Here is a 23,481-nt window from a genome sequence, read left to right on the forward strand (position 1 = left end):
GTTCAAACTACCCGGCCTGCAATACCCAAATTATAGGATGAGATAGAAAAAAGTTAATAGCTCTGAAGTATTGCTGGTAGCTACTTGAAATTAGAGTGAGAAAAAAAATTGAAGTTTAAAAAAAAAAAATTTTAGATCTGCAGGTAGTACAAGGCTGACACTGATTGATGTACTCTTTCTAGGAAATGATTCCTGACAGAAAGAGATACCTCTGTGCTGGAGGCATCGTCTTCCCTTTCTCAGACAACAGGGAATAAGATCTATACAGTCGGCTGTTAGATAGCATGGTGTCAAGTGATGCAAAAGCACCAATTACAGACATGGAGCTGGACTGGGATTTTCAAAACTGCTTAGCTTCTGGCCTAATTCTTTTCCCAGTCAGTGGCTACAGTGGAAAATAATTATTCTGGTCACTGCTTTTGAAAGCTAAGTACAATTTTTTCCATTCTGATATGGCAGTTGGTTAAATCCAGGCACTAGGGAGCTGTATAATGAAAGCAGTGACATTGTTCTACCTACCCAGCAGTTGTGTAGCCTGTATGCTTAGCGGTGTGAAGAACAGTTTTGGGGAGGAATGATAGGTTGGCTATTAAGCTACTATGAGGAAACCTCCCTAAATAAGATTTATGTTCAGTTTTCTCTCAGTGCAACTTCTGATGAGGAAGGGATGGAAAAGTGTCATTACAGAGAGGAAGACTATTATGGCTAAAATTGAAGAGATATTAAAGTGCTAATAAAGCATACAGATGGCACTTAAAGCCTTTTACTTTAATTAGGAAACCGATATGCCTCAACTTGTCCCAGAAGAAAGTTTAATTCGGGTCCTGAATTTGGCAAAGAACCCTGTTCAAGTGACAATCCAAGACCGGGACCTATTTCAGCAGCCCGTGAAGGCTTTTCAGGTAAGCATATACAGGGGGCTGGAAGGCCTGACTTGCATCCCATTGAAGAAAGCATGGGCTTTTTTTCAGGCATTTTCTAATAAAGCCCACAGATGCTAGAGCTTGTTCTCCTCCACCTCCTTAAAGTGCATGGTAAGAGCTGTAAAAATGGAGCATATTATCTCTGTTGATAAGACAGAAATGGAAAGTTTGGAGACAGGTTTCCATGGCAAAGGAGGAAATGGCTAACTACATTCACCTGTAATTAGGAATAAAGGATAATTGTCCTGGAATGAGCATGTTGAGATATTCAACTCATGTCTCAGTGCTCAGACCAGGCACTGCTGCTGGGATCTGGATGGCATCTGAGAAGTATTTACCTGCAAAGGAGGAAAGAAATGGGAAGGCAGTTATCTGGGCATGAACGCTGGGTTGTTTCCTATTTCAGCTTCCAGATTACTTTACAGGTCAGGCTAGTTTGGGACTCAGCCCAGCAGTCCACTGGCCACCAGCAGTCTGCCATGTTTTAGATGTGGTCCCACCAGGGCAGAGCAGGGCCAGGGGAAAGCGTAGCTGTGTGGGCAGAAGGTGTTCCCTGGCCTTTGGGTTGCATCCAGCAAGGGAAGGTACTCCAAGCTCTGGCTTGACCAGCCCAAAGCTTGTAGGTCAACATAGGTCCTTTGCTGTAAAGACAGCTCTGGCTGTTAACCTCTCTTTACAGGCTCCCTTGAAGGAGAGGATAGGGTTGCACTTGGTGGGAAGAGTCAGATCCTTTCTCATGTGAAGAAAGTGTAACGAAGTTTGTTTTTTCCACAGAATCCAGCTGAGTACTCAAAATTAATATTGAATGGACAGCAACAGAGCCTTCGCTTCACCCTGCAACATCAAGGATTGTCTCTTGCTTTTAACTACACTGTGAAGGAAAAATCAGTATACAGCTTAATTGTTTTTGAGGCAGAAGAAAGCCTATCAAGCCACTTAGTGAGTGTGGGAGTGAAGTGTAAATACAGTATTAATTCAATGGCTGTGATGATACAATGGGGTAATAGGCTCATTAATTCACTTGCTCAGTTGCAATGTCTGTCTGATTGCTCTCAGATGCTCTAAACCTGACTTCTTAGCTAGCAGCACTGGATCTGTATGCATTTCTGCTGGTTGATTAATAGAGGCGTTATGGCATCTGAGAGTTTCTGGGCACACTTTAATCCAGTGAATGCTGCAGTGGGAGAGCAGAGTCATGCCTGCTAGGCAGCAGAGCTTGAGAAAGCTGAGGAAACAGAGAGCCAGAGATTTTCCCCCAAAGATAGTTCTATAAAGCAAAGATGTTAAAGAGGCTCTAGGGCTGGGCATGGAATAAAAGCATCAGAGGAATGATTCTGGGTTTAGTTATTGCAAGTGTTTAGTGAAAATGCACAGAAGGGCTATTTGTTTTGCTGAACAGAATAAATGATTAAGCTCATTTCAGGCTCTGCAGCAGAGCCGGCTGCGTTTGGACTTTTGTGTATTGCCGCAACAATCAGAGAGCAGCATGTGGGATGTACAGGGCCGGATTCTGATATCTTTTATGGGTAGCTGTATCCTAAGAAGCTATCTTGAAATGAATGGTGTTACTGCACATTGTGGCAGGTGTGTAAATGCCATCAGAATCTGTCCTCATGCTAAAATATCAATTCTCTTTGCAGTTCCTGAGCCTCCTACCTTGCGGGGTTGCCACACCAAGCATTCAATATTGTATAGTAGAAATCGCATAACTGTTTTTAAAAACTAGGAGTTTCAAGAATTTATTTTTTCCTAACAACATTGGCGTTTTTTGGTGCTTTATGGTTTAGAGCCTGGGGCTCATTATCACACAATGTCGTTAAGTTTCCCTGTGACCCTGATGACTGTGTGCTGTTACCTTAAGGAATGCATACTCATACAGTGATTTTCATACAGTCCTTGAGAAGTGAAAGCCTGCAACAGGCTAGAGCAAAGCAATCTCTGAGCTTCAGTACGTCTCTGTGCTGCCCTAGCTATCTAGCCTGTGCTTAAATTAATGCCCACCCTGGCATGGGTAGGCTCCCATGTGCTGGGGAACAGCCGTGCTGTTGAGTGATGCTATTGACCTGTCATTCTCAGCTGTAGATAAGGGAGGTGTGGAAGCCTGTGGTAAATGATACTGACTTTTCCAGCATTGCAACACAAGGAAGGCAATGCCAGCATCACTGCTGTGTTGCAGGGCTTGAGGGCTTGCCCTGGCGTAGCCATGGCCCGCGCCAGCCTCCCTCACTGCTGGGTTTGGCCCCCTCACTCAGGTGGGGGTGCTTTCTTGCCAGGATCCAATCTGAAATTGGTTTCTTTTCCTTTGTGGGCTGTTGAGTAGGCAGGAAATGAATTTGAGAGCTCTGGGGATCACTGATGAAAGTGAGTAATAATTTGGCTGGCCTGTCTGCCACGAACTAGAGTGTTAATCCCCATGTGTCTCCCATGGAAAAAAATGATGTTGTTGTTTATTATTTATTGCTCTGACATTTATTATTCACTATGAGTATTTATTATTTAGGGCATACATTATTTGTGGGTCAGCATATCACACTGAAGTACAATAGCCATTTTATAGGTATTCTGAAATTCTGGATCCTTGGTCTCAGAAGCTCAGGGTTTAACATCAGGAAGAAAGTGTGGAGAAAGGGCTAGAAAATGTTAAGAGAAAGCCAGTTTCTGAAGGTAGATTCAGTCTCTTTTGGCTTGCCTGGATTCTGTCTGTGGGCAGCACAAATTGAAATTGCCCTGCCAGCTTAAGTGGACGTGGCACAACTGTGGATTTCTACCAGCCAAGAACCTTGCTCTGTATTCTTTTTGTGTGACATACAATCTTCAGGGCAGGGCTGTGTCTTTGCTGTCCTTTTTCAGCATTGTACACCAAATAGGCTCTTGTCAAATGCATGTAGACCATGTTAACTGTTGAGCTGATGCTCTAGCTGTGATCTCCCGGAGGGGCACTCTCGCTCCCCAGCGTGCCAAACCAGGTGGCCATTTCAGGGACGTGTCTGCAGAGACTGTGAGCGCAAACAAGCTCAGTGCATCTTGGTCTCTCCTGCTCACTGCCTGCACCATACAACAGTTTGACCTCTTGAGTATTGAGGGTCAGGGAAAATACGAGTGATACATGACGATCAGAACAGTAACCTAGCGGTTCCTCTTGGCTTTAGGCTTCTGTGAAGTCTATGAGTATGCCAAGAATCAAGGTCTGAAAGATAGGCTGTTGCAAGTTTTGTAGGAGTAAGGCACTCATGTTTAATTGTAACTCATAATTGAAAGAGGCTAATGTGGATAATGCTCTCTTGCTATCTTCAGATCAAGACAAATACTTTTTTGGAGGGTGTTACATGCCTCAGTAGAAGGGTGACTGGCTGAAACTCTGTAACCTTTGTTACACAGGAGATGAGGAAAAAAAGGTATGATCTCATCTTAAGCCCTTGGTGAGCTGAAATTTTGCCACTGACTTCATTGTACCAGGACTTCACTTCTGTGGCCTGATGTAAAGCTTATGTGAGAGTCCAGTTGATTGCCATGGGCTTTGCAACACGTGTAACTCCACAAACACTAGTATTTTCTGCTCCACATTGTTATAAGGCAGCATTAATAAATATGATTTTTTTTTTTCTTCCCCTCTTTAGATTACAGACTTGGAAGCAAAGCCAGAAAATGGTTTGGCAGCTGTTAGGTAGGAATGGCTTTTTTTTTGAGGATTTGGAGGTGGTGGGGTGAGGGAAAATGCTTTTGTCTAATGCAAACTGTATGTAACATAACCCAGATGTTCTCAGGTTGGAATCCAGTCCGCACTTCTCATGCAAGACTCAGGTGTCAGCTGCGGAGGCTTGACAGCATGTCACCTCCCACACTTGCCATGCAGAGCTGAGCATTATTGCTGCTTACTGCCTAGGATAGTCTGGGCTGAGATGGCAACATAAAAGATCTCCTTCCTTGGAAGAGTGGTGAATTCATCTCACTGTGTCCCACCTCTTTGGGAAAGAAAGGGAAGAAACAATCTGGAAAGGAGCCATTGCCATTTGTCCTCTGTGAACTGGCCAACCCATGACGTTCATTTATCTCACCCAAATTCATGCACAAATGCCTACTAAATTGGATACAGCAACAATTTTACATCCTTGTAAACAATTCAGCTGGGCATTGGGCTCTGCTTAAGCAGCTAGTCTACTTTCCTAATTTGAGCTAGTCCATGAGCAGTCCTGTGCCAGTCTGTGCCAAGATGCCATCTCACTGAGGTCACGGTTACCTCCAGCACCCCATCACCAGACCTATGCGAGGCTGCTGAGATGCAGTCTTTGAAGGTCTCTGAGAAGAGATTGCCTGGAAGTCCTAACCCACAAAAAGTGAGGGTCACTTTTCACAGGAGAGAGAGTAAGAGGGTAAAATTACACAGCAGGGAAAACGAATCTTATATTGAAAAACTGGGCAACAAATCAGGTGATTATTTTGGTAGCTTGCAGGAGAGGCTGTCATAACCTTATGGAGTTACAGAATGCTTTGGGAGAGAGAGCGCACTTCTAAAGTGTCTGATATTATGCTTCCTGTGCCCTGTCTGACAACCCAATGAAGTATGCCTTCCTTGCAGATTCATTAATGGTTTCAGCCAAGATGTCAACCTCACCATTGACAGGGAACAGTTCATTGCTATTCAGAAAAACTACAGCGCTTCTGAGTACTCACTGCTAAAAAGGGACAAGTAAGTTTCCCTTGCTATGCTGAAGGTCCTTGTTGAGGCCTTTCCTTGGATACAATGGGGCTTTTCTTGGGCAAATAGCAAAACCTTCATTGCTGTTGTCTTGGCATTTGGTTGCGGGGGCAGATGTTTGTAAAAAAGCAGAATTATCGGCTCTGCGCAGAGCAGGTGCTCCGGGCCACTCGTGTGTGTGCAGAAGCACCACGCATTTAGTCTTCAAAGTGTCCAAGCCAAAGGACAGCAAATCAGTATCTCTGTGTGTAATATGCAGCTGAATAGATTCAGCCTCCAAACAGTGTCTGGGATAGCTCACTTCCCGTGGCTGTTATTGCTTTGGTAAGATAAAATCAGTAGGGAAAAAGCTTGGAAACTTTATTCCCATGACATGAGTATAATGACATCCTAATTTAGTCCGTAATCTGAGTTTTCTTAGAGTCAGGTCAGAGCAATTTTGGCAACCCAAAAAGCCTTTTGAAGAAGTCCAGATACAGCACTTAACTTTCTCTGAGCTTTTATTCACATTATGTGGGGGCCTGGAGGGAAGAGACTGGCCATTCCTGTGCATCTGTCAGCAGAGTAAGGTGGGACATGGTGAAATCCCCTCTGCCGTTTGATGCCTGCTCTATTTTGGTATTCTCTCAGGCCTAAGCTCTTAGTGTTAGGGTGCTCTGAGGGAAAGGCCAATTCATATTCCATGCTACAAAGCATTGGTATGTGGGCTGGTAACATCAAGTAACATTCCATGGCTTTGCAGGCTGGGCTTGTTAGACAGGGGCTCCATATGGCCTTGGTTTGGCAGCATTGGAGTTGGCTCTTGTAGGGTATTTCTGGCATTTGCAATGTTTCAAAACAAGCTTCATGGCTTTTCTCTGCATCAGCTCCATCCAAAATATTTATTGCTGCAATTTAGTAGGATGCAGCAGCCATTGTGGCAATGCTGCTGAGCCTCTGTGCCATCTCACACATCCAAAATCAGAAGAACAAATATGAACGCTAACTAGCTCTACTGAAAGGAAACAAAGTGGCTTGTGAGTGCATATCTCTGTGTTCCTGAAGGCTGCTTGAGCCTGGCTAACTTATCTGGCCTACAGTTCCTGAAGGAATGGTGAAAAGTTTGGAAGGAAAGCAAACCTGGGGCGGGGAGAATCAGTGCTAGGAAGAAGCAGAAACCATTTAAAAATGTTAGCAATAGCCCAGGTCATTAGGTGAACTCCAGTCAGTGCCTAAGTGTTTCTGGAAGGAAAAGATGGCAACAACACTAGTGATTGTCTGACATAAACATTACTGCAGCTTTACATCATACATCTTCCCTACTCCCATTGTAGGCGCATGTTTGATAGCTCTGCTCTGTGCTCTTTGTCTGTGGGACTAACTGGGAAATACTGTACTTTGTCATTGTATCTAGATATAATAATGGAAAATGTATAACTGAAACGGGAGAATTCACCCTGGAGCTAGGGCTGCTCGACTTTGGCGCGTCATACACCATTGTGATAACTAACGTAAGTTTCCCTGTGACGGTAACAAGCGCTTTCTGCTCTAGTCTCTGGCAGTGCTCCTGGTCTTATTTTTGTGACTCTCACTTGCTTTGTCTACCCTGCAAGGCCTGGGCAGTAGCCACCTGAAGGCAGTCCATTATACAAAGGCTAGTAAAAGGTTTTGGCACTTACCTACGCAAGGTGGGTGGGTACTCATTCCACCTTACGCTGTGATCTTGTCAGATCACATGGCTTAAAGAAGTAAGATCTTTTTCCTTGATGGAAATCCTCCATGGAAAATCATGTGATCTGTGGTTTGTGCTGGTCTCGTGCCATCCTTTTTTAGTTAACATTGACCCAGCACACTGCAAAAAGCTATTACAGTCTGCCGAGAACTGACTTTGCTTGTGGTCTTTAAAATATTGTACCTGGTGGTACCTCACACCTGAAAAACTCTGCAGAAACAGTCTGCTGTATCCTCACACTTAACTTGCTGATCTAAAGGCTGATCTTCCAAGACCTGTGGATTATGCATGGAGGAAAGAGGGACAAAGCGTAGAGGGAGGAGGTTGGTGAGACTGTACATCTGTTTTTCCTCCTCTCACTGTCTGTACAGCTCATTTGTAGCCTAGTGTAAAGTCAAGGCATGGTTTTCCGAACAACCTAGCCCCGATGGGATGTGAGTGCTGCTGAGAGGGTGGATTCCTTTCCCTGCCTGCCAGCCTCTTACACTGCTCCAACCCTGGTCCAGCTAGCAGGAGCCACGGAGATGAACGTGATCAGCTTAGTTCCCATTTTAACCTTTCCACTGCACAGGCATACAGACAAACCAGGTCTGACAGGGCACACTGCTAAGCTGCCCTCAGAGACTTTGACTACTGTGTTGTGATGAGCAGAGCAAAGTGCTGTCAGCTGCTCCCTGGCAGTAACATCTCCCTGTTGGGCAATTAATGTGAGCTGTTCATGTCTGCAGAGTCCAAATATGTAGGGGGGAAAAATATAGCTGCAAAGCACCTGGCATTTTTTTTTTTACTCCAGTAGCTGGAGTGGGATGCACAGTCCTGGAGGGAAGAGGCAGATGCTGCCACCTGTGAGTGCAGAGATTTATGTACATAAAGCGCATACAAACTTGAAGTGATGTTGGCCAGACCCTTCTTCCATGGCTGCAAGCCTTTTTCACCAGATGAGAAACCAAGCAGAGAAGTTGCATGAAGAACATTACATTAAGAATATTGCCCCAGAGCCTCTGGTAACGCAACTGAGTCTGGGCCAGCTGAGGTATATATGTTCCACATCACTGTGGGCAAGGATTCCAGTTTGTGGTCCCATCTACAAAAGTTCCTGTTGTAGCCATGGCTGCTCGGCGGTGGCTTTGTGCCTCAGCCCTTCAGCCCTTCTGGACCCTGTGCTAGTCGTCTAATCTTTTTGACCCTCTGTTTTTCCATCTCACTCCCTGTGGTTTCCTCCTTCTGTAGAGAGTTTGCTCCAGGCCAAGATAATTTTTGATTATTGCAGTGATTTGTACTGAGCCCTGCTCCTCTGCCAGGAGTGCTATATAGAAGAACGAAGAATGCAATATATTAGGCTGCTAATGTGGCTGAACTGTGATACTTAAATCATTGGGATGTTGCCATCTACCCAGCCCTCCTCGGTGTGCAGTTATAGTATGGTGGTTGTGACATTTCTTTATGGGCTAAAGAGCAATGCACAGGTCTCCTCTCACCCCTTTTAGCCTGCTAAAATATAGTCTCTTGATTTGCCTCCCTGCATGGTGATTAAGTACATCTCGTAAACATCCCTCGTATTTTCCCAAGTACTCTCCTTAAACACGGGGTTTTCTGCCTGAAGTCATTTCAGCCTGATGTTTTCCTGGCTAAATCTCTCTCTGTCTCTGTGCATCAGAGGCAGTATTAATTACACCTGGGAAAGCAAACAAAAAGAATGAGGAATACACCTACCATAACTATCTGAATACATCTGATACGGGGCAGTCTCTGTTACTCTTGGTGTTCCTGAACTGGATTTGTTTGGGTGTCACCATTATAGTAGGGGAGTTGTACAGTGCCGATGAAACGGGAGCAGTGGCCACATGGCTGCAATGAGCATTTATCCTCTCGTCCTCTTCTGGCCCTGGGGACAGCAGCAGGTCACAGGCTCTGCACAATACCACACAGGCTTTTCCCAACCCCACTACGGAAGGTGACTTGTTGGTTTGCAATAACTCATGCAACTCTTGTAGCACATGAATGAGCTGGGATGCTTCCATCCCGCCATCTCTGCCCTGTGCAGTAGGAGTCAGCCTGTTTCCAACAGGCTTGGAAATGGCAGGGGTCAGACCAAGAGTTTTGCTTCCAGGGCAGAACTTTACTTCCACCTTCACTTAAAACTTCATTTTTTTTGTAAAGTTGCTTTTGGAGTCCAGGCTAAGAAGGATCTGATCTTTGAGCAGCTAATCAACGTGCCTTTATTTTCCTGCTAGGTTTCTGGAGGTGCTGTTAAGACATGGAAGTCAGAAGACATCAAAGCCAACAATGTCCATATGGCTTGGCAGTTACCACAATACATCTTAATATCTGCTGGGGAGGTGATGTTCTCCATTACAGGTCTGGCCTTCTCCTATTCTCAGGTACTCCACTTAAAGATTAGACCTCAGGCTTACAATTAGACTTCAAGATTTATTCCTGCATCTGCAGTTGACTTGTAATATGTCCTTTGGCATGACGCTTACTGACAATGTTATCTGTGGTTCAGCTAAACGTGGGATTATAACACAGCTTTCTGGGTGCCCTCAAGCTAAATTAATTCATACACTGAAGATACCTGTTCTCAATTATACTCAGGAAACTCCTTTTCTGTTAAAGCTAAGAACAGAACAAGACTGGGTAGAAGTTTATTTTAATGTGAAAGCTCTGAATACTGTAATATCAGTTTTTTCTCCCAGTGAAATATTTTGTGGTATGTATTTTCCAGTGATAAAAAGGCAAAGGTATCTCAAGGACTACACAGTGGCAATGGGCTTGGAACCTGCTTTAAGCTGAGAGACTGAAGGGGTCTAAGCCTACACAAGTCTGTAACAGGGGAACAAAGGGGTAACGAGTGTGCAAGGGATGATTTGATTGTTGTCTGGGGAGAAGGTTTATGAGAAGACAGGACTGAGACATTATAAGATCAAAAAGCTGAAGCTTCTCAATTTTATCCTTGGAGTAAAGTGCAGATGTTTATTAATGAGGGCAATTAATACAGTGGGATGATCTGTCAGGGGATGTGGAAAATGTCATCAGCAGGAAGTTTAACATCAAGATCCAGTCTCTTTTCCAAAGGTGTACAGTCACATGGCACCAGACTCCGGGCTGCAGGGCTTGTTGTGTGGCTCCCTGAACTTCCTGATGGTATAATTTCAGATGATGCAGGTTTGGGACGATCAGGATCCAACTCTGCAAAACCAGCGTCTCCTCTTTCTTCATGTATCCTCCTGGAGGACAAGTTTTGAAAGCTCCTTGTATGCAGCTGTTGAAATTAACCACAGAGGAGACTGCACAGAGGAAATTCTGCCATCTTCTCCTAGGCTGAGCTCAGTGACACCTACGCTGGGCAGGACATCACAGGGTGAACCCGGGCAGAAGGGCACAGTGTGATACCCACTGACCAGGCCCTTCTCCTCTTTTCAGTCTCCAGCCAGCATGAAGTCGGTGCTGCAGGCAGGCTGGCTGCTCACGGTGGCTGTTGGGAATACCCTTGTGCTCGTTGTTGCACAGGCTGCACCAATGGCACAGGTATGATTTGGCTCTTAAAATGGAGGTAATGCTTTAAAACAGGCCTGGATGGTGCTTCTGGGTGTCTGTGTCCTGGAGGCAAAGCTTCTCTGCACAGCCACAGGCTCTTGCAATGGAGTGATAGCAGCCTGCACCGAGCTGCTTCCCAGCCAGGGCTCTGCATTGCCCAGCGTTGCCCTCTGGAGCAATGGCTCTCCCTAAGCCTCCCAGTGGCAGTAAATAATAGTGATCTGCACTGCGATAAGATTGCTGGAGCTCAGCTCTATGCAAGCAGGCCATATTTGGGCCTGGAGCCTAGACACGATGCCAGCCACGTGTTGCAGTTGCTTCCCGAAAGCAGCTTGCCTGCATCCAACTAGCCCAGTGGGCAGGCAACCTCCTCAAGTGTCTAGTTTGGGAATCCTTCAGGGCCAGCTGCTTGTGGCATCCCTGAGATGTCGGGCTTGCATGGGGAGGTTGTGGTGCAGAGCTTGTTTAATTCAGGCTATCAGACTTCTGGGATGATGGCATGAAGGTGTGAAAAGAGGCTCATTTCTGGCTAACATGAAACTGCTTCTCCCAAAGGCATCTTGTGGGCAAAAAGCCCAGGCAGGTATGTTCCAGTCAGGACAGATTTGTAAGAAAAGATTTAATGAAATGAGCCCAATCTAACTGGTTTGTTTCAAGGTATATCACATATTCATAATTACATTATGTGTACATGAGTTTACCAGAAAACAGGATGAGAAACTTTCTAACTTGCGAGCAATCTTGGAAGCTAAAAAATAATTTTCACCCAGCTCTTTAAAAAGTGCTTGGACATGCAGAGAAATCCTCTGGACTGAGAGTCTGAGGTCCCCTGACCTGCTGTTCTTTTTTCTTTCCTAGTGGGCTGAATTTGTCTTGTTCACTGTTCTCCTGTTTGCTGTGTGCATTATTTTCTCCATCATGGGATATTTCTATGTCAGTGTGGATCCAGAGGACCTAGAAGAAAAGGAAGAGAAGAGAGAGACCTCAAGCAGAGGAAACATGATTAGTCTCGTTACTCAGAAAACAAAGCTCTAACACATGAGTTGGGATTTTTTTGTTTTTTTCTAACTCTGTAGATGGGAGGGTAAAAGAAGGGTGGGGACAATTTTATTTTATAGCACTGCAGTCTTTATTACTCAAAATGTAGCCACCTTCGAAATGGGACCAAATAGCCCTCTATAAAAACAATGGGGGTCCTGAAATCAGAGCAAAACTCCCTGGGAAAGCTCCTCTGGTATTAAAAGCCCTTATAAGTAAATACAGTGTAATTTAAAACCTGCCCATCTTTTTAAGCATGGAATGCTTTCCTGTGATTTTGTTTTAAACGTATATTTAGGGCAGCAGGGAGGAAGGGGGGAAGGAATGCCATATGACAGCAAAATTTGGAGATGTTGGGAGAAAAGAATGAAAACCCAGTATAGGAATTAGGGAAGAATAGATTTTACCGACAGAAGAATTTTTAATGCTGTTATCAAGGACTGGAAGTGTTATACACAATCCCAAAGGATTTCATCATGTAACTCTCCTTATGAGTATTTCACCCCATTATTACATGTTATGAATGGTCCTGATTTATGACTTTCACCTCCAGGCTGAGAAGTAATAACAGGGAATTAAATTCTGCAGGCTAAAATATTCCCAAAACACTACTGAAGAAGATATGCGTGCTACCATCTCTCTGACACCCATTTTTTCCTAGAAGTTTTTAGCAACTGATGGTGTTCTTTGATTAGATGTGATTAGAGAATTGGTTTATGCTTTCTTATTTCAGAAATCCAGGCAGTTATTTGCCATCTTCCTATATATTAAGCCTTTATTGGGCATTTCCTTTTACAGTACCTGCCACCACAAGTTAGGATATGGCTGATTCCTTATCTCATGCTTCGGTTATTCCCCACTGGGAGATGCATTGCAGCAGTTTCTATAACATTCCAAGCATCCTGCAGTGAGTTAAACAAGGATGCACTTTATCATTTTTTCAGTCTACAAGAGGAGACCATGGCATGGGAGATTTTTTTTTCCTCTCTTTTTTTCTGTGTCTCTGCCAAACTTTGGATATAGCTATTTTATCAGAATTGTGATATAGTTGTCTGATTTTCCTCGCTTGCGTGAAGCTGTGATTTCATGTTCTGCATAGAAGTAATTCAACCATTGCTGATGTAGTAAAACTCCTGAGAGAGTCCCTGCCTTCCTCTGTCGCTCCAAGGCCACAGTTGTAACAGGTATGGCCTAATTTACAACAAGGTTGTCGATAGGATCTTCAGGTTCACAGAGAACAAATTTTAAATGACGCTTTCCTCTTCCATCTTGGCATTCGCCATAGGTGGTCACTGATGCTTTGATTCAGGAGATCATGAAATACATGTCATAAGAATGAGAAAACCCCACTTTTTGGTTTATAACTGGAAGACTCAGAGCCTCAGATTTTCCTTTGCTTCCTGTCCTAAATGGTCATGGACTTCCACCACTAGTTCTGCATAAGCTCCTGCCTGCTGTGAAATAGCATCTGGGTCTTGTGCCAGAGGAGGACCATGGTCTCAGATAAATGACAACAGGCTGCCGGTGTGCGCACAGAAACACTTGATGTGGTTCAATCGACGCAGAGCCATTTATTAAGCTGTGGTGGCTGGATCCAGGCGGCTGAACCCTGTGACACAGCGGGGAACGAAGGGCATTGAAAGCCATCTATTAGGTCATCTGACCTGCTCCTCAGAAGCCAAGTGAGGATTATTCCCTCTGCTCCTTTCTGGTATTGTTCTCCTGCTGTGATTCTTTGTGTGGGTTCTTTCTCCTCCAGGCTTTGTTGTTTTCCTAATCCTGTTTTATGATACACTGCGAATCAGCTCAGAGGCTGCTGAATCACTCTGCTGTGATGCTGTTTGACCAGCTTCCAATTTGAAGCACTAATAGAAAGCATTTCTTCCTCCCCCCCGCAAACAAAACGAAAATCCCCAAACTGAAGGAATGGACAGGCTCCAGTAACACTGAGCAGACACAATTTAGAATTATTGGAGCATTTAATTTTTTATAAGCCTTGAATCTGGAAGTATGTTGGGGTTGAGGGCATATGTGGTGAAGAGACAATTGAAAATTATTGGAGCATTTTCCTTCGGAAGCACTTGGTACATCGCAGCTCAGAGTGGCATGAGGAAAAGCGAAGTGTCCAGAGGACGCGATCTTTAAGACTATATATGCTCAAGAACCTCTTGATTTTTACGTTTTATTTCCTTACTGGCGGCACTACCAGAAGCTGTCACACACTCTGAGCTCAATTTAAAGGAATCATTCCAAACTCATAAAAGATACATTTAGGATGTCATCTGTATCTGCTTTTTAGACTCCTCATGCCAAATTGCCTCTTTCCAAACATCTCCGTGTTCCAAACCATCACCATAATGCTGGGGGGAGAAAAATTGCAGTTCACAGATGGGAAGGTTATGAACAGGAAGGCAATGCTAATAAAGTGCTAACGTGAGGCTGGGGGCTGCTCCTGCAGCCCCTCTGGGGAATTGCTTACCCGAGGGAGTGTAAGGCTCTGTTTACATTTCTCTTCCAGCTTGACACAGTTACTTCTTCCCACTGGCTCATCATCACCGATGGGAAGCTTTGTCCCCCTCTGATCTGCCTGCTTGGTTGCTGGTATGATCCTTCCCCACCGTTTCAGCTGCAGTCATAAAGCTTTGCTAATTGGACCCATTTATTTATTTGAAATGCACCAGCAGTTTGGAGGGATTTCCACTGGCCATGCTGACAACCAGCCAGGAGCAGGCTGGGGGCTGTAATGAAGAGCTGCCCCTGCTGTAGCAGAAGAAGGTGGCAAAATAGCACGTTCAGTATAGGACTTCTCAATTTTAGAGCCCCAGCTCTATCCTTAGAGCCCTTTCATCACTTTCAAATGGACTCAAGACTGGATCAAAGATATAGGACCTGATTCTGTGGACTATTGAGGTCTCTGGGTTTTTCTTCCATATGATTAGCTCAGAGATGGGGCCATGCACAGCTCTTAACACCCAATTTTAGAACAATATTCCTTATTCCTCCTGATTCTTTGATTTAGGATCAGAGAGAGAAGCCGAAATAGTGATAGTATGTGTAAAGCTATGTGAACCTCTGTAGAGAAATAGCAGCCTGCTGCCTGTCCAGCTTTGCCTTTTACTGAAGGGAGTCTCAGCTGTTGGTGGAGTTTGCCCTGGAGCAGATTAGGGAAAGCTCACAGCAGCTGTTTTGGAGGGTGACCTACAGAAATGATCATCTCCAGCTAAGGGACAGTAATGAGCCGGTGGGGATCTGTAGGTATGTTGCTGCACAAGCCTTCATGGAGATTGCAGGGGGTTGGCTGCACTGTGGAAGTGTGTGTATTTATCCATTTTTCTGAAGGATGCTTTCTGATCAAGTTTTTTTGTGCAGCAAATTTTCCTTCAGTTGCACTGGCTGTTATTCAACACATTTTTCCTCTTACCAGGTTGTAAGTGTGGCCAGTATTATTTCCAGCTTTGCATGAGATAAGCATAAAAATGAGATTTCAAACTCAGCAAAACAACTTCTTGGCTGTGGGTTCCTTAAATTTACCTCTTCTTTCTGAGGCAGTCAAACGCCTTTAGGTAGCAAGCTGCTCTGTGCAGCTCAAGGGGCTTGCATTTCTCTTTTCTTCCCTCTCCCTTTCCCCACAGCCCCACGATTCCAGAAGATGAGCCCTGGGAGGGCTGCATGGGACAGGCTCGGATGTGGCTGGTGTGTGCTGTCAGCACTGGCTGGGAGGCAGGAGCCTAGTCAGGCACAGGAGCCGGTTCCTCTCTGGAGACCCAAATGGGGCTGGGCATGGAAGCCTGGGGCAGGGCTTGCCCTGGTGGAAGATGTGGTTTTCCTGAGCAGTGATCTGGATGTGAGTTTTATTGTGAAAGTGAGTGAGTGAAAGGAAAAGTTTTCACTGGCCTTGGCTTTGGCCTGAGGTGCTGTGCGAGGAGGCTGGAGGCTGACGGGCAGGGAGGAAAGAGTGAGCTATTTGGTCGAGGTCTTCCCAACTCCTCAATGAACAGCTGAAATTCCTCACATCAAATGAACTGGAGAGAAAGTGAGATGGTAGCAGTGGAAAGCTCAAATGATTAGATAGTGGATGAGTTCAGACCTTTCAGAAAAGTGCTCTCCTAACTGGTGGTGAAGGGCCATCGGGGCAGTTAGTCACCAATGGCTTGAGAACTGGTTCGTCATTCCAGAGTATTACAAAAACCAGCATACAGACCTGTGTCAGTGGGTCTGCAGTGACTGGAGGAGGAGGCGGCTGTGCTCCCAGTGATGCCCCCACCACCCATGGCAGCCACCACCTTGGCTTCCCCTTGGGACAGAAGAAACAGCTGAAGGTGTACTACAGACGGGAGTAGCACAGTTAGGGATGGTTAACGGGCAGTTTTAGCCAGGGTCACATACAGAGGAATAATCTCATCTCTGTGTTGAATTTCTTTGCCTAGCTACAGGAAACCTTCTAGCACCAGCAGCTTAAACCTGCTCCAAGTTCAGCTCCATGGCAAATACCACTGAATTTTCGATGGTACCAGACTCTGCATTTCATTAGCACTACATTTGTTATCGTGATATAATTTTAAAACAGCATTTAAGAGATGTTTCGGGTCCCAGATGTTCACAGATCTGGCCAGGGTTTTGCATGTTGATAGCTGGATTTACCCTAGTCTTTCGTGTTAATGTGTGATAAACCTGTCATGTACAAGTGGATGTTGCGCAGGGCCTTTGGATTTCCCTAGCAATTTAGAAAAAAAAGCAAAATCCCCATTGAAGCTGGCTAAGCATGAACGGTGACATTGCTTCCTTGTCAGAGCTGCCCACGTGCTTTGTAAAGCAGGGACCCTCATTCATCTCTTGCAAAGTGCTTCCTAGAAAGACAGAAATGGGGGACACTTAAATATTTTGCCTTTGCTTATGCCACATTACAGAAATTGCATGAAGGAAAATAATTTCTTTGCTTAAATCCCTCCTTCCTCACCATCTCAGGTGGTCAACAAGGAACAAAACAAGTTGTGTCTGAGTGAGCTTTGGATCAAAGAGCTGCTGCATCTTCCCGAGGTCTTTCATGCTGTGTTTTACCAGCAGATCAACATTGACCTGCCTCTAGTATCTGTAGATCAGAAGACTGCCAGGATGCAGAGCAGCCACACTGCAGGCTCCTGCTGTCAGGTGATCAACTCTGAACTCTTCATTTTTAAGGAATAGTTTTAGTAGTTATCCTGCAGGGCTCTGCCAGAGTTGGTCTAAATTTAGGCCAAAACTAAGGACCTGAGAGACTTGTAATCAACAAGATAAATAGCAAAACTCTCAAAAAAACTGCTAAAACACTGGTCTAGTGCTTAATTAAAATGTTAGTATGCTTACAGAAAGTAAAAATGTAAACCAGAATGTAGCAATTCAGTCTGAGCAATGAAGAGCTGCAGTTGGAATCCAGCAGCGTGGCAACTGGCAGCCAAGCTGAAGACACAAAAATCAAGCAAATATCACTTTTTAGATTATTTTTTTGCCATTGCATATGTTGTTCAGTCTGCTTGGCCTGTCCTGTTCAATCTACCCATGTGTGTAAGGAAAAGAAGCTGAACTGACTTGTGGAAGACACGTACCCTTCCCAAGCTGCAGCTTGCTTTTCCTCTTGTTGCAGACTTCCGAGTTAGCTCCAAATGACTCCCTTTGCTAGCAGCCAGCCCCCTCAGTCCCACATGCTGATCTTCACTCCCCAGAAGTCACTCAGACTTCTCCCCGATGACTTTGCCAGCCCTCAGCTCCTTGCTTATTTCTCCTCTCTTGCAGCCTCCCTGCTGCCAGCAACAGCGTCTCTTCTTGGGCGTTGTCCTGGGTAATGCTGCCCACTTTCCTGCAGCTTCTCACCCACAGGACTACTGTGTCTGGGCAAAAATCATGCAGAGCCAAATAGCTGGGTGGTACCAGGACATCTGCTCTGGCTTGCTTTGGCTCTGGCTTCTTGTCACAGATTCGTATGGCCTGATGCATCTTCTGTAGACAAATCAGTTCAGAAGCACTGAGGTAATCCAGCACCTCCGTGTGTCCCTCCGATCTATCCTGTGCCCAGTTAGCTGCTCGCAGTCAGCCCTTGTGTTGTGCCATGTCAAGCTGCAAGGACTTCTGGACTGAGACACTACTGTTACTAGCCATGGGGGGGTCCGTTTGTGCTGCTTGTGGCCCCAGCCTGCTTTAATTGGCCTTTGTTTATATGTTATTTATGGTCAGGCTGCTCCTTCCAGCCTCCCACTTGTACCGGAGGCTCTGGAGCCCTCCCCCGCCAGTCAGTTTGGAAGTCTTTCTCTTGTAGAGAAGGAGGAGAAAGCCACTCGGGTTGTGTTCATCACAGCACTAGTGTGTGGTCAGTGGGCTGCATCTGCAACCACAGATCTCCCATCAGCGTGGACGCGGCAGCCGGTGAAATGGGGCTGGCTCCTCTGCCAGTAGTGCCGGCACAGGGACTGCTGGTGTTGGTGGGGCTGGCTCTGTGGCCTTCCTAGGCTTGACCGGGATGTTTTAAAAGCCGGTGTCACGTGTGTCATTACTGTGGTGCTGCCAGGTTTCAGCTTCTGAATCTGCTGGGCGAGGAGCAGCAGGCTGTGTGCCTGGCCAGAGCTGCTCCTCCCAACACAGGGACCAGTGCCGGTGCTGCTCGCCCGTGGCAGGGCACTTTCCGCTCCTTCTTCATCCACTTGCCCAGCCCCGGTGCCCAGCTCTCGGGCAACTGGCATCTTGCAGACCTCGCTGTGTTATGTACCCACCCACCCACAAGGGAAGTTTCTTCAAGTAGAAGTGAATTGGGTTGCTTTGATTTCTGACTCTACCCAAATCTGCTTGGAGCTGCTTGGAGCCTTTGTTGGGGCTCTTTCTCTGTTTAACCTGCGCATCAAAACACTCTCCATGTAGGCCTTCATGCTATCCTCACCAAAGACAGGAACCTCTCAAAGGTGCTGTGCCAATATGGATTTTTCCTGTCGGAGTTAGAGGTGAAACAGGCCAGCAGACATTCAGCAGGCGCCAGGAGCTGCTGCCTTTCAAAAAGGCAAACTGCTGTCAATCACGGCGGCTCCCCACATGCGAGGCCATGCAGCCGGGCTCCCGCTGCGCCCTGAGCTCAGCAAGAGGCCAGTGGATGCTCAGACACCTCTCAGGGGGCTGCAGGTCCCAGGTCCCAGGACTGGCCAGCCCACCTGTGTGCTATTCGTGGTCTGTCAGCGCTGGCTTTGCTTCCTGACACTTTATACAGCCCAAAATCTGCAGAACGAAGAGAGGAAAGTTCCCTCTTTCTGCAGAGTGTATTTAACTTGCTTTTTTTCTCCTCCTTTCTCAGTCACAGCCAGCGGCATTAGCTGCCCTGTTATGCTAGGGCTGGCCAAGGGAACTGCGCGGTCCCCCCATCTCACCGCTGCCTGGGAGCGAGGGGAGGTCAGGGCTCTCCTTCTCGTTCTCCTATGAACACCTCCCTGGCAGCTTTTCTCAAATTCGGGTCCCCCACTCCTCCAAAGAACACATCCCTCATCAGACCAAGGATTTGACATGTTTTTAACCCAGTGAAGGGCATTTTCTCCTGCCTGACAGTATTGCAGGTGGTTTCTTTTGTTATACAGCTGTACACTGGCTTCAGCCAGTCCCTTTGTGGGGATTAGCCAGCCTGGACGATGTTTGCATTTCACCCTTTGCTGTCTGCCGGCTGTGGCTTTACTTTTGGAGTTAATGTCACTGTTTTTCTTTCTTTTTCTCTGCAAAGGTTGTTCTGAGCACCTGCACTCTCTGTATAAAATAAATAAATGGCCTTGCCTGTTTGCAGGAAGATGGTCCATCCATCTTCTACTGAAACTTTGATAGTGCCATGAAGCTCCCTCTGAGATAATGGTGCCAGTATAGTCCTTTACATCCCTACTGGAGGACTTCTTTCACCCTTCTTTGCACCATCATTTTGTACGTGCTGGTTAAAACCAAAGGCTTGTGCTTTGTTTCTCACAGCCCGCAGCACTCCTCAAGCTTCAGGAATGCAGGCTCTGAGTTCCCTCTTCTGTTTGAGCTGAAAACTATTAAAAGCCATGGAACGCTTCAGAACCAGCTGGTTTTGTCTAGTAAAGTTCTTTTTTTGCAGTTTTTTACCGTGTTCACATCCATCACTCATGGCTATGGAGTGAAACACTGCTTCAGTCTTCTCCTGTCAACCCTCACTTTTCCAGAGAAGGCTGGGCTTTTAGCTTTTCCATAAAAGCCTTATCTTCAGTGCCTTTAGTCCTAATGCTGTTCATTGTTCAGCATCCCTTGAAGCCAGAGATTTGGGCTCCTTCCTTTGGGTTTTCACTTCTGTCTGCTCAGCATCTCTTAGCTGGTGTGACTGTATCACACCTCCTGGGGCCCACTGACCTACTGGGCTGAAAAGGAGCAGAGAATTCATCCCAGTGGTTTTAAAAGATGCACCTAGACTGAACCTGCACAACTCTGAAAGTTTTGAGCCCTTTTTCAGCATGTTAGAGGAAGAGCAGGCACTTTTCCACGTAAAGATGTGCTCTCATGCCTACTGCATCCTTCTCTGGCAGGGAGGGGACGCTGCCAAGTCAGAGCAGCTCTGCCATCCCCGCCACTTTATTCCTGCTTTCCTCTGGCTCTGCATTCCCTGGCTTGGATTCATCTGCTCTGGTTCTCGCCGTGGTGGGTCTCTCACAGTAGTGGTATTCACTCCGAGGGAGCCATTGCCTCCAATGATTTATTTCACCAGTCTCATGATGGTACTTGTGGTGACACCCATCACAGGCTTTATTTTGCCTTTTCAGTCTCCACTGTTGTTCCAGGTTTCCACTGTGGTTTCTCTTGATTCAGACTGTCAAGCTCTTGCCAATTTTGTCTTCCTTGTCATGGCTTCTCATTATCAATGCTGTGCTTGGAGTCCAAGTGCCCTTCACACCACAGATCTGCAAGCTAAGTAAACTTAGCAAATCATTAGGGCAGACTTTGACCGCTCCTGTCTCCATCAAAGACTGGGATTAAATTAGGTCCCTTTGATAAACTGAGCTGATGGGCCAATTTGGATTGCACATGTGGTATTATGAACCTCGTGGGGCTTATGATTAAAAGACATAAGAGAATGCAATTATTTAGAGAGCTACCAGGAGATTGCTGTAAATCACTAGTCACTTCTTTATCAGAACAAAAGAAGATCCCAATTCTGCAGGGCGGCAGGCAGCTCCTGGGAAGTGTCTGCGAGCCTCTAATTGCTGGGGGAGGCGAGAGTCACATTTGTCTCCTGCAGGTTTTGATGTCACTCCGACCATTTCTGTCCCCAAGGCACTTGCTCCAGGAGCGAAACCTTTCACACAGGTGGCTTCTGTCTCTCTTTCTACAGTTGCTTGGGTGTTTTTCCCCCATAAACTAAAGTTGTCTTTGCAGCAAGATAGAGCTCAGCTGGGTTTCTTTGCTGGACTCTAATCAAATCCTGACCTGCACAGGGAGCTCAGTGCAATCTAGGCTGACTCCCTGCATCAAATCCTCAAGCCTGGGGCTGGATCCTGACCCAGTAGGAAAAACTCTGTTAGCTTAGGCTCTGCATCAAGCCCTGAAGATGAGAAATGTCTGACTGGACACAAATACAATTTTGCCTGTTTTTTTTTCTCTCAGGTTACTGAGTCAGAGCTGGATGGCATATGTAATTGTAGTAGGGCTATTCTTCTGTCTTTTTTTTCTTTTTTTTAAGGAACATTCATGCTGCATTTTAATTACAACATTTAGAATACATCCAAATAGCTTGAGCTCAAATTGATCTTGTTTTTCAGCCAGGAAGCTTGTTTTTCATCTATTATAATAATAAATGTGCTGGTGATAATAGTTTAGGTGCAATACAGCAAAGCTTTGTGTAATGCATCAGCTCTGGATGGCCAAAATGTTCTTATTATCCATTATTGATATGACAGTTTGCAAATATTTAACGAACAGATTACCAGGTTTTCCTTGTTCCCCTCTTAGTTTGCAATCTCAGTCTTTTTGACAGCTGAATTCAGGATTAATGATGATCTTCTTTAACATGATTGTTTGCTAGCAGGTTTATTCTCTAAACCTACAAGTGCAGTAGGAGAACTAGCACTGGCACTTTGAATTAAATCTCATCCTTGAAGCAAATCTTTTAGCTTTATTCCCTCCAATTATCCTAAATAGAAATTGGATTTGCCTGGTGAAGTGCTTAGACCTGTTATTAATTTCTTAGTTTATGTAGTCATTTTAAATATAGAAGCTTAACATAAAGGGCTGTCAAAAGGAGCTGTTTTTCTCTCCCACCCCTGAGTTTGCTGGGTCTGTTCAGATTGTAAGTGCTTTAAGAGGCAGGTCCTCTCTGAGCACAAGCATAGGAGCAAGGAGACCACCGTGAGCCTCCGCAGAAAAGAGAGATCCAGAAGGACGTGCTGGATTTGGTCCTTGGTAAAGCACTGGAGGCGGCACTGAGAAACGTTCAGTCCAGGTCCTGGGACTGGTAAAACACATCCATGCAGCTTCCTCTCCGCCTGCTCCAGGTCTGAGCACAGGGTAAAGGGTACGGAAAGGGCTGCTGAAGCACCAGTGCCTGCCTGGGAAGGTTTTTTCTGGTGTAGATGGCTGCAGGAGAAGCAAGGAGGGTGCTACACCCCATGGGAAAGCCTGATGCATCCCCCAGGGGAATCAGGGGCATCTTCTGGGGGAAAACACAGCACCAGAAGAGAGACTCAAAGAAAGCATGAAGCACGTGCTGGGCACTGGGCCATTTCTGCCCTGCGGTTTCTGACCGTGGGCTTTGCATACACAATACAGGAATTCACTAGTGTGTGAGCCAGGCTTTGGAGATGAGAAGTGAATTTGTTCTCAAGTAAAATCACCTTTTGTTAGCGGAAAATCTGTGAGCTGGGTTCCCCAAGGGAATAGTGTTTGAAAATCACAGATGATTAAAATATAACACATTTGAGATTTTTTTTTTGTTGATTTTTATGGAGTTTATTTTGTTTGCTTGTCTTTTGGGTTTGGGAAGCTGGATGCCGCACACAAGTTTCTCCACAACTGACCTGGCCACAGATTTTTTGTTTTAATGCAAGAAAATCTGAGACTCTCCTTAAAAGAGGAGCCCCCAGGAGTTTTGACATAGCAAACATCACCCCAGCAAAAATGACTAAAGCTGGCAACTCCGAGTGTAGCATATCAAATTGGTCTTAAGCAAAAATAAGCCAAATCAAACAAGACTTGATGGAACAGAATAAAAGCAGGCAAGCACCACAGCTTGGCTTGAAATAATGTGTTAATAGAGAGTGTTTCTTCATTATTTTTTATTTGATAAGCAGTAAAACCACAGAATCACCCTGAATACAGTTTGTACGTCCCCTCTGCTAATTGCCCATCCCCGTTTGCAGTGCAATCACTCATTACTCACTTCCCTTGGAACTAGCAGTGGCCAGCATGGAGCAGCACGAGAGGGGCACAGCTGGGTGTTTCAGCATGTCTGCACATGTGTTTTCAATCCTGGAATAATCCCTGTTATATGGACATCTTAGCCTGGTAGTTAAGCCTTCATCTCACTTCTTTTTAAGGCTTGCTTAACACTTTTCCAGTTGATTGATGCAGCGTCA

The 23,481-nt window shown here is 45.6% G+C and overlaps 1 protein-coding gene across 5 annotated transcripts in view; it reads left to right on the plus strand.

Moving 5' to 3' along the window:
* The window catches only part of SLC15A2 (solute carrier family 15 member 2), a 65,413-nt gene extending 42,587 nt beyond the window's left edge, over positions 1 to 22,826 (plus strand). For all 5 annotated transcript variants that reach the window (XM_087732577.1, XM_087732580.1, XM_087732578.1 and 2 more), the window contains 8 exons: positions 777 to 902; positions 1,698 to 1,862; positions 4,541 to 4,587; positions 5,500 to 5,610; positions 7,013 to 7,109; positions 9,565 to 9,711; positions 10,754 to 10,858; positions 11,726 to 22,826. In XM_087732577.1, the coding sequence (XP_087588703.1) occupies positions 777 to 902; positions 1,698 to 1,862; positions 4,541 to 4,587; positions 5,500 to 5,610; positions 7,013 to 7,109; positions 9,565 to 9,711; positions 10,754 to 10,858; positions 11,726 to 11,902 (975 nt within the window). In that variant the 3' untranslated portion in view covers positions 11,903 to 22,826. The remainder of the gene's footprint in view (positions 1 to 776; positions 903 to 1,697; positions 1,863 to 4,540; positions 4,588 to 5,499; positions 5,611 to 7,012; positions 7,110 to 9,564; positions 9,712 to 10,753; positions 10,859 to 11,725) is intronic.
* Positions 22,827 to 23,481: the final 655 nt, after the last annotated feature.

The sequence above is a fragment of the Nipponia nippon genome, unplaced genomic scaffold (genome assembly GCF_047370975.1).
Source record: "Nipponia nippon isolate SJK-2023a ecotype South Korea unplaced genomic scaffold, ASM4737097v1 scaffold_5, whole genome shotgun sequence".
NCBI lineage: Eukaryota > Metazoa > Chordata > Aves > Pelecaniformes > Threskiornithidae > Nipponia > Nipponia nippon.